At 44.8% G+C, this 11,421-nt stretch overlaps 1 protein-coding gene across 3 annotated transcripts in view; it reads left to right on the forward strand.

The window, feature by feature from the left end:
* Nucleotides 1-11,421, forward strand: part of DCX (doublecortin) — a 161,240-nt gene that overhangs the window by 131,401 nt on the left and 18,418 nt on the right. For 2 of the 3 annotated variants that reach the window (XM_019521520.1, XM_019521521.1), the window contains exon 5: nt 919-1,056. In XM_019521520.1, the coding sequence (XP_019377065.1) occupies nt 919-1,056 (138 nt within the window). The remainder of the gene's footprint in view (nt 1-918; nt 1,057-11,421) is intronic. The other variant, XM_019521522.1, reaches the window with a different exon arrangement.

Genomic DNA, 11,421 nt, shown 5'->3' on the forward strand with positions numbered 1-11,421 from the left:
TATATATATATATATATATATATATATATATATATATATATTTTAAGGAAATCATTGGGCTGTCTTCTCTGCCTAAGAGCATCAGTCCAAGAGATAAATTGCTCAGCAAAGAACAAGTGCACAGGAGACGAGAAATGTTTTTGTAAGACTCTTCTTCCCTGCACATGGTGCAACTCCCAGCAGACTGTGGCTTGGAGACATCACTGAAAGTGGGTTTGTTCAGGCTGGGGGAAACGCTCCTTGGTACAGATGGCCCAGGCCCTACTTAAAGTATTTAATGCAAAGCTATAAGTGGGACTTAAGTAGTGCAGGGAGCCTTGTGCCAGCTCTCCACACCTCAGTGCATTTCAGCCATTGTCCTTACTGCACACGTCCTCATTAGCATGGGCTGCATTGTATCACCCTTTCCCCTTGCCTCAGCTGGGCAAGAGGTGGATTAACTGGTCTTTATTCTAATTTTTCCCTGGTGTACATTGACCATTGTCATTATGCCATGGAGATTAATGTGTTGATTATTTAATGGGCTGCTAGAGACCAGTAAAACCAAGGCTCTGGGTTTCCACTGGCAGTAAATCCACCTGGAATATTAGTGTAGAAGTTCAAATCCCTTGCAGGCCACACTGAGAGGGCAAGAGACTCTCTTCGGTGAGCTCAGGTGGATTTTAATGCTATTCTCCCCTGGAGGGACTCTCCACTCTGGTGCCCTGCGCCCCACATGGAAGTACCAACTGCCCAGAAGCAGAAGACTCTGGACAGGACTTTGAGACTATATAGCACTATGTTATTTCTGAGTGTTTTAGTTCTTTAGTTAAATCATGCTGTAGATACCTGAGTCTTGATGTGTTTCCTATCAGTTAAACCCACTGCATATAGAAGGCCATTAAGATGACTAACTCTGATTGCCATTTGCTTTACTAGAGTGCCGAGTAATGAAAGGGAGCCCTTCAACCGCTGCAGGCAGCAAGTCATCCCCAACACCACAGAAGAGCTCAGCAAAGAGCCCTGCCCCTATGCGCCGGAGCAAGTCTCCAGCCGATTCAGGTAACCAACAGGATGGTGAGTGATTGTTTTCTGGTGAGTGAATATTGACTCTGTCCAGAGGGAGCAGAAAATGCCATGCATCTTTGGAGACAGCAGCTTTGTGCATTTCCCTGTGCGCCAGGCATTTCTGATAAACATTGCTATACTTACAGTGGTGACGCTTTTATTTATTTGAATGATAAAAAATTCTGGAGATCGCAACAGAACCGAAGGCCCTGTTGTATAACCTCTTGGAGGGGATATTGTCTATTCCAAAGCTTACAGGCTGAAACAGATAAAGCAAACTGTCCCAGGCAGTTCTGAAATGCATCAGGCAAGTTATTCCCGGTAGAGATAGGGGAAGCAGTACAAGACCCGGTTAAGACCTTATCTGCATATAGATAGATACAGTTCTAGCCATGCATGTGCAAAAAAGCTGAACCCAAATTGGAACAGGTGCAGAGTGAGCTACCAGGATCACGAGGCGATGGAGAGCCTAGTCAACAAGAGGAGGCTGGAAGAAGTCTGAATGGGCATGGGATTGCTTTCTATAAATACATCAAAAGAGTAAGTGTCAGGAGGGAGAATAACTATTTATGCTAAGCTACCATGTTGTTGGTACAAAAATAAATGGGCTGATGATGGCCCTGAATAAGTTTAAGCAGTTTCTAATCATCAGAAGGGTGAAAACCTGTAATCCTTCCAGTAGTCAAGGCAAAAAACCCAACCTGTAAGATGAAGTGTGATAAATTTCTGAGTGGGATTGTATGAAATGGTTGCTTGGCATAGCAGAGGTCTGACTGTAGTGACCCTGGAGCTGTGTTGCAGTCCAACAGCCTATAGATCTAACAAAATGGGAGAGGAAAAGAAGTACATATCAGATGGTGAACCTATGTAGAGAGAGCTAATGTTCATTCCATTTGTGTCAAATGAGGCATGGTTCTCCATTAGATTAGTTTGGTTCAAAATGACTTCTCATGCAAGGTAAGTGTTATTTATTGTATAATCAAGACACATTCCTTCCTGAATCCTATTTAATGAAGGCCAAGAACTTTGCCCATTGGGGACAGCTTGTCATAGGCTCATTTAAAATGACATTGAGACACCCAGACAGCAGTGGAAATAGAGAAAATAGTTATTTCCATTTGCTGCATTTGCTTTTCATATATCAGGGGAGGAAATGCATGCCCCTCTCCATCCACAGTGGAAAATGAGAATGTGTCTAGCATCTGCTCACATACCTGTGATGAGTGCATAGGGAATGCTCTGTGCAAACCTATGGTATTTGATTGGTGGAATCCTATTACAGCAACAATAGGCCCCATGATGTTAATGTCATCTGTCAGAATGATTCTTCCTAGGGAGCCCCAGAAATGGTTTCTCATTAAAGTGCCCAAACCCCCTGAAGGGGCGGGTAACAGAGCAGGTTCCAGAATACTTGCCCATCTTAAATTGGAAGTACCCAAAGGGATGAGGAGGAGCAGGGAGACTTTGTACCCCCAGAGAGCATCTGACCAGAAATGTCTTTCCTTCTCCCGCCCCATTTTTACCTTGTAATTCAATATATGAAAGTGGAGAAATGACCCTAAGTGACCTTGGGAAATGTTCTTTGAAAGCGGAAGTCTTATAATTGATTTTAAAATGCTTCTCTTGAGAAGCGGAACATTTATTGGGATCCCATGATGTTCTTAAAAGGCTGAAAAGATTTAGTTAAATAAATTGGTCAATGCCAATGGTATGCATCAAATTCTGTCTTTGATAGGTGATCATTGTAGACTTTCCTTCATTATTCCATTCATTTGTCAAACTCAGATTTGGTGTAGCCTAAATAGCTTATATAGACATCATAGCACCTTGTAATCCCTGGCTCTCCCAATAATTGCCTGGATCCTGTATTGAAGGCATGGATCCAGAGCCTGTTTTCAGTGGAATAACTTCCATTGATTTCATTCTGTTTGGAATTAGGCCCAGAATGTATTATGTGATGTCTCTTAAATCTTCCTCATAAGCACCAGGTGTTAATAGTTACACTTCTAGAAGCAAAATTTTAGACTACATGGACAGACTCCAATATGATATAGCTATGATAACTATTGTGTTCCTAGAGAAGCAGCTAGCTATATTAGTCTGAAGTTAGGTGGAAAGCAGGGTAGGGTGGCCTTATAGACTAACTGATTCAGACAGGCATAAGCTTTCATAAGCAGCAGCTTACTTCATCACATGCTATCAGAAGTTTTTGTAACCGAAATCTGATGAAATACAAAAGCTTATGCTTCTCTGCATCAGTTAGTCTTTAAGGTGCCACTCTGCCCTGCCCTGCTTTCTGCTTTATTGTGTTCCTGCCATCCTGTTCATTGAGTGATTCATTCTGAACAAAGAAGTGAATCTGGCGTTCTCTGACTGCGTTCAGTACACATCCAGTGTTTGCTTTGTCACTCTGTATGAAGGATTGTTATAACTGTTTATCATTTCTGGATATAGCAATGTCAGTGGTCATTACTGGAGTTACAGCCAGCAGCAAGAGACCATGGATTACATTTATGCATGCAGTCCTTGAGGGGGAAGAGCCTATTTGCATAAGCAATTGATAGGTTTTGCTGGATTTCGATGACATCAAATTGCAAGAGACAAGCAATGCTGAATAAGTTCCTAATTAATAGAAGATTATTTGACCTATTTTTAGTCAAATCTCTCATATGTTATTTGAAGAATGATGCAGAAAGAATCTTTGCTTCAAGTCAGACAGTTTTTTTTGCAACTTATTAGAGCACCTTCTTATACAAGTGGTTTCCTTTTCCTTCCTTTCCATTATGATTATTTTTCCCAGAAGGTAAAGTTTCCCAGATTCTAGTATATTCAAACTCTTCAGCATAATCTCTTAGCACCAGTGTCATGTCCATTAGCCCTGGATTGACCCTAAAGCTGTCCACACAAACATTGTCTGGGCACTAATCATTACAATGATATTATAGTGATGATGAGGAGGATAGTATAAGGACCTGTATACAGGTTTCCCTCGATTTACGCTGTGCCTGCGTTCCTGGAGAACGGTGCATAAATCAAATTTGCATAAAGCGAACCCACTTTACAGTGTAACAAAGAGGGATAGGTTCCCATGGAGGTGAGGGAGGGAGGGAGGCTGGGACTAGGGAAGGGGCGGGGAAAGGGGTGCCACTCCCAGGGCTTCACAAGGCAGCAAAGCGGAGGGAACAGAGCAGCACTCGCTCCATCCCTGTGTGCAGCGGCTCTGGGAGCGGCCGGCGCCAGCTGCCGGCAGCTGCTGGGCTGCTCCATGCTCCGCCTGTCCCCAGTCACCTCCGCTTCTGGGCTGTGCTGTGCCCTGGTGCAGGCAGCTGGTGTCAGCTGCCCCCTGGGGCCGCTCCAGCCGGGGCTGGGGCGAGTGCTACGCCCCACATTGGCCGGAGCTCTGCTTGTCTGCACTCACCCCAGCCCGTGCTGCAGCAGCCCCGGGAGCAGCCGACACCAGCTTTCTGCACCATGGCACAGCGCAGCCCAGGACCTGGGGGAGAGGCGGAGGACGGTGCGGCCCAGCGGCTGCAGGCAGCTGGCCCTGGCCACTCCCGGGAGCCGCTGCAGCTGGGGCTGGGGCTGGGGCTGGGCTGAGTGGGGCCACGGCCGTTTCCCCTCCCCCCACAGACTTACCTGCTTGGGCGGGGGGGGCATCTATGCTGATCACATAACAGTGAATTTACCTCACATATAACGAATTATGGGTCTAAATATGCTCATCGCATAAGAGTGAATTTGCATATAAAAAACCTGCATAAATTAAGGGAAACCTGTAATATAAAATTGAATGGTATTTTCTTGTTTCTCAGCCTAATTGTTCAGTTTTTATGTAAGACCAGATGGGAAAATTACACTTTGTTCATCAACGGTAGGGATCTGAATGCATGGGTATGTAGTAGTGGATTCCAATCTGGACATTAGTCAAGAGGATTGCCCAGAGTGTACACATCATCAGTGCAGACAGTGTGAGCCTTAAGGCAATTCTGTGTGCAGTACTATGCCTCATTCATCAACAAGAAAACTAACGCTGTCAACAGAGAGTGGACAAAAGGAAATGGGTTTCTGTTATAGCACAGGAAAAGAGAAAACTGCTTCAAGACAGATGGTTTGTGCTGTTCTGATGATGCAGGTTTGACAACGTGAAAATGCTGCATCCTCTTCTCCTACTGTTGGATCCCAGAAACACTTGATTTTTACACATCAGCATAAATAAAATATTTCCTACTTCCAAACTTCAGAGAGACCTTTGTACAGAAGAGGAGCTGCCATGCAGTGTGGGGAGTCTGGAGACCCTGAGTTGTATTCCTGCCTCTTCCACTGACTCATTCTGTGACCTTGGGCACATCACATAAGCTTGATGTGCTTTCAGGTCCCAATCACTGGGGGCAGTAATATCTATATCTGTTCAGCACTCTGTAGTGCACAAATGGAAAAGCTGCTTTGCAGAAAAAATATAGAGGTGATTTTTGTTTTTCCACTGTTTGGTGTCTAATCCCAACAGAAACGAAAACTAATGGGTCTCAGGCTGACAGAATACAAAACAGGAATATCCCAGTGCAGGAGTGAGTGTACATGGTCTCCTTACTCAATTGTGCCTTTTCCTTTTCTCCCAGTCCATCTTTTTCAGATCTTCATGCAGGACGGCCTAATTGGCTTTACCATCCGTTGCCTTCCTTCACTGTTTCTCCCCCATACTCAAAAGAAGAAGCCAAGCTGAACTTCTTTTTTTTTTTTTACTATTGACCAGAGCAATCCCTAGAGCCTGTCCCATAGCCACTTTATCATTAATCCATTTATTGCTGTTGCAGGAAATTGTCACAGTAAGCAGGTAAATGAAAAGGTACAGCATTCCTGCAGCACTCCCAGCCTTCTCAGTCTGAGCAGCAGCTACAGCAGCCAGCACTGCTTGTAGATCCCAGCACAACCTGTTCTCGCAGATGCTGCTGTTTGTCTTGCAGGGTTCTGTGTCCTGTGGTCACTCATTTCAGGTCCTCTCCCTTTATTTTTTCCCCTTGCTCCCCTCTGCTTGCTTACCTTGCTAGTGAGCAATGACATCCTGTGAACTCCACGCCCTGGAGTACCAGCTTCATCTGAGGTCCACAGGGAGGACGGCATTGCTTTTTCAGCAAGCTGGTTGACATCTGAATCTACCTGAAAGTGCACAGCACTTGATTGTGAGCCAAGGGGGCATTTTGGGACAGCTCCAGAATGAAGTCAGGATACAAAGGGAAATCTAATCCATGTAATAAATATGTTAATGGTTAAGGAAATATTAAAAAGGGGGCTACGTCTCAGGCACTTAATTACACCAACTGCCAGCTTGATGCAAATTGAAATGTACCAATTATTCTTTGAAAGTCGTTATTATAGCAACCCTGGCAGAGTCCCACCCAAATATGCACACAATCAGATCCTATCCCAAAATAACCACAATTAATGAGGAGAGGGAAGAAATCCTTGAATTAAACATGTGTCATTCAAAGCAAACATCAGGACAAAGGGGCCGGTGCACAGAAGGGCAGCGATGCTGATAGTACCAGCTCACAGCTGCAGCTAACTGGTCTTGGAGGGAGAACAGGACTTGTTTTCATGTGTTGCTTTTTGCTGCAGTGTGTCTTCAGAAAGCTCACCTACTTTCTGTCTGGACAGGTCATGGATGCGGCATGAATGTCTCAGTTCTCTCAAGGCATCCTAACCCACCCTTCTTCAAGCTGTCCTCCAAAAATGAGTTAGCCAGTCCCCAAGAACAGTTAAACACTGTTTTCTTGGCATTGTCCTTTCATCTCTTTATTCATCAGACATAATAAATCTTGCTGTTCTGATTGAGTAGCGTAATAGCCATCAAATGGCCAGGAGGTCAGCCACCTCATTTACCCTTCAGCTGGGTCCCCAGTGCCAGCCCTGGGCAGGCTCCTCTGTTTGAGTCCTGCCACTTGTCTCACCAGCAGGGATCTTAGTGTTCCCTGTTTCAAAATGGCTAATTCTCTAATAAAAAATCCAAAATTTACTCTTTAAAATACCCCAAAAATCCGTGGTCTTTGATACTGGGTATATATATTAATATATATGTTAATCATGGAAGACCACGGATATATACCCGGTATCAAATTTCCAGGATTTCCCAGTATCAAATTTAGAGTCTCCACTGCAAATATGCAGCACAGGGAACATTTATTTCATTCTTAGCATGTCTTTTGTGGCATCTTCAACTGCGTTGAGACACCACAACAGGCTTGTGCTCACTTGTCTGGATGAATCCAGTGAGAGCAAACTGTGTCATCCTTGGGGTTCCTTCCTTTCCTTCCTACCTCTGCTGGAGTCCTTGTGTTTTCAGCTTCTCAGTGATGCCTCCGTCATTTTGGCTGGATCCAGTGCCCCCCTCCCCAAAGTGCAGATTGATTCCCTCTTTTGATTCTGAGTTTGGATCTCCTGCTTGCCTGCCATTGATGGATTCCCAAATAGGTCTTCGCAACATGATTAAATAAAATCAAATGTGCTGAGATCCAGCTAGTTCAAAATGTGCTTCCTTAGAATCTCTTTTTGCCTTTGCTGAGAGCCAGACTGTGGCCTTTTCACCTCCATCCTCCACACGGTCTCCTGGATTGTTGTTCCAGGCACTGGGACTGCTGCTCCCCTCTAAGAGCCATTAGGTATGGCATGGGTAGAGTGAAACAGGTATCCCCCAAGCTCCAGAGCTGCACACCACAATATGCCTCAACAATTTAGCTCCCCCTGGAGAAAGTGGGAGCAAAGAAGGAATCATAACTTATTATGATTTGCCTAGGGGTGAATGGTTTAGATAGGGCTGATCCTGCCTCAGGCAGGAAGTTGGACTAAATGGCCTCTGGAGGTCCCTTCCAGCCCTACTTCTCTATGACTCAGGGCTTTACCTAAAAGCCCATCTAACTATAATCCCAGGCCCTGATTTGGATTTCATTGAGATCATTATAGCTTGGGAGCAATGCATAAACCACAAGCTGCACGTGGGTCAACAGTGTGATGCTGTTGCAAAAAAAGGCAAATGTCCTCCTCTGGGACATACTAACAAAGTGCCTCAGTAACACATGGGAGATAATTATTCTGCTGGGCACTGGTGAGTCCTCAGCTGGACTGCTGGGCCTAGATTTGAACCACACTGCTCTACAAGACAGACACAGATGAATTAGAGAGAACCCAGAAGAGTTTTAACAAGAAAGAAATGGTTTAGCCAATGCAGCTTATGAGGAAGAGAAGGAACTGAAGTTGGATATTATATCAGACTTCAAGTATATAGTAGATTATTATAAGGGGGACAGTGATCAATTGTTCTCCACTTCCACTGAGGATAGGACAAGAAGGGCACAGACTGCATCAGCCCAGCCCTGCTCCCGGTGTGCTCTGACAGATGTTGATGAAGGTGCTCCCTTACATGAGGGTTCAGGTTGTCACAGGATCGGGCCCTTTTAACGCACTCTGCAGCCATGTCACTTGTGTCAGTGCCTGAAGTGATCAGTTTAATTTCACAGTAAAGGAGATTTAACTTGGAGACTAGTAGGGAAGAATTGTAATTGTAAAGGTAGTTAAATTGGAGCAGGCTTCTAAAGATGTCATTAAATCCCTATCACTGGAAGTTTTAATCCTACCTCAGGGCCCTTGAAGCCCTATGTTTCTGTGAAGCTAACAAGTGCCACTTTGTGAAATGAAATGGCTTGGAGCAGGGTAGACAGGGTACAAAGAAGGGATGAAAGTGTACCCACAAAACACCCTTCTTATGGTTGATGAGTGTTGTACAGTAGACCCTTCTTCTGACTCAGGGAGCATGTTGGAGGAAGTATGGATGTGAGCAGACATGGCCCTAGGACAGTGTGCTCTAGCTATTATGTGTTTGGCAAAAAAAAAGTTTACAGAGGATTTTTACCTGCCTGTGCAACGTGAGCAATCCCAAGAGGGTTTTGAATTAGACCATCACTCAGATGCATCGTGGTCAGCTCAAGAGCTGGGGAGATGCAAAGGTCACAGGAAAGGAAGATGAATGCATGCTGTGACCCAAAGGATTTAAACCATCATGAAGCCAATGTGAATAACATCAAAATCAGGCAATAGGCTTTCTTAATATATTGCTCCTAAGGTAATGAAGGAACTGGCAGAGCTGTATTTTAGCTGTGGAGTGCAGAGGAGAAAGTATTGTTTTTGTCATTTATCATTTGTATTTATTCCTTTTGAAAGACTTGTGTGGCATCTCTTGGTAACATTTAATAGATTACTGTCATTCTTTCCATGACATATGAGTGATTCTGCATCATCAAAGGTGCTCTAGCAGCCACATCGCAACATACATGAGCTTTTTATTTTCAGGCTTGGAGAAATGATTCTGCCAGACCTTTTCACTCCTCCAGAGATAGTAGAATTCAGGGTTTGTTGTATAAATATTTGCTCTGCAATTGGGGAAGTCTGTGATTTTTCTAGCAGGAAATTATTAACATCAGCATGCCCTTAGCAATTCTCAGGAGAATCCATGGGTAATTGATTTTAAATTTAAATATGACCTTCTCCAGCTAGCGGCTTTGGATTGACTTTGGCTTGGGGAACCCATGATCAAACAGTGAGGGATTCTTCTTGGACTTTAATTTCTTGCTTCTCTAATGGGAGGTTTGGGACACACAAAAGCATATCGACAAGGCAGCGACAATTAGCAAAATAGATACAGAACGTCACTCTGTCCTGACTGCAGACTTGCTCCCAAGGGTTATTATGAATGAATGTGTTGAAAAGGCAGCAGATGTCTTTTGGATTGCACTCAAACCAGCCTGTTATCTACTCCCACTTATACTTATCCTCTGGCTAACTGACAATCTACATTGTGTGTTATAAATTACATATACAAAAAAAGCTATGTTAAAAGACAGTTAACAGCACAAAGTCAAGGACTCAAGTCAAGGATTCAAAAGTTAGAAGATGTCTAAATGAAGGATTTCTGGGTAACTTTAATTCAGTTTCCTACTCAAATGCAGTATATTGCAGTCTTTACCCATCAGATGTTACTTTTTCTCATGAATTGTGCTTCATTCAGTGTACTGAATGACCAGGGCTCACTGAGGAAACAGCTGTTTACCATTTTGTTTTTATCTTCACTGTTCAAAGTATTGTCCTATGCTGTTTTATTGCATACAATTTGAACCCTGCTCTGAAGACAGAATTATTCATTCTCTTTCTGATTTTCTGTGGAGCCCACAACAAGAGCCTCTGCTCATAATTATGTAGTCAGCTGCTGATACTACACTTGTTAAACCCAAATGTACTTGTCTTCACAGTACCCCTGTAAGCAAAACTAGGATGGTGTTATCCTTTGTTAGGAGTGCTGGGGTGAGGTATCAGATTGTCTTCTTTGAAACGTCCAATTTGAAATGCCCAGACCTGGATTTTTCTCTATTACTTTGCATTTTATAGCCCAGTGTGCATTCAGAGCACAGGTCTCATTAACTCCATCTGTATCTGTGAGGGCTCAGCATTTTTGTAAGTCAGTCCCTAGGGCCTCACGTCAAATACTTAGAAACTGAAGGACACACTATTTGCAGCCACGTGTGAGAAGTGCCATTTTCCTAGGAATTCTGTGGCAGAGGCAGGGACAAAATTTGGTCCTGAAGAGCCACCTTCAACTATCGTAACCATGTGATCTTCCTTTTTCTTCTCCCAGTTTTCTGCTGCGCTCACTGCACAACACTGACCCACTTCCAGAGTAGAACAGGTTCTGTACGTCGAATGAGGCAGGGGCTGCATGGAAAACAATGGCATATAGTCATGTTATTAAAGGTTGTGTTACAATGCATCTGCACAAGAAGCCAAGTTGCCTGGGCATCCGTGATAGCCAGGGAGCTGGGTTTTCTGTTTCCCACCAATAAATGGAGGAAAACATGGATTTTTCCCATACCAGAGGAAAACGTGGATTTCTCGTTCTAATGGAGAAACCCATGGATGTTGTAGTTTTGCAAAGAACTTTTTCCGGCTGGCAGAGTTGCAGCCTTCCAGTGCCAGCAGTGGTGGCAGAGCTGGTGAGCACTCATAGGCGCTGCCGGTGGCGTGGCAGAGCTGGTGAACACTGGCTGAGCTGCAGAGGCCTTGGGGGAAGGCAGCAGGGTAGGACCCCGAGCCTGGAGCAGGTAGCCTGCACCTGCCCCCACCCTGCACAGATCTGGGGGGCAAGGGTCCCCCCTGCCCCCTGGGAGTGCACGCAGCAGCAGGGAGCCACCCCTCCCCGCCTGCCCAAGCCTGCAGGAGGCAGCTGGTGGGGGGAGCCAGGCTCCACTCCACTGCAGCAGCTGCTGCCTCCTGTCGGGGGGCTATGGGGCCAGCTAGGGGCCCCTCTGGCAGGGCTGGTGGGGGCAAGGGGCACTA

The sequence above is a fragment of the Gavialis gangeticus genome, unplaced genomic scaffold (assembly GCF_001723915.1).
Source record: "Gavialis gangeticus isolate Ggan-Ray unplaced genomic scaffold, GavGan_comp1, whole genome shotgun sequence".
NCBI classification, from domain to species: domain Eukaryota; kingdom Metazoa; phylum Chordata; order Crocodylia; family Gavialidae; genus Gavialis; species Gavialis gangeticus.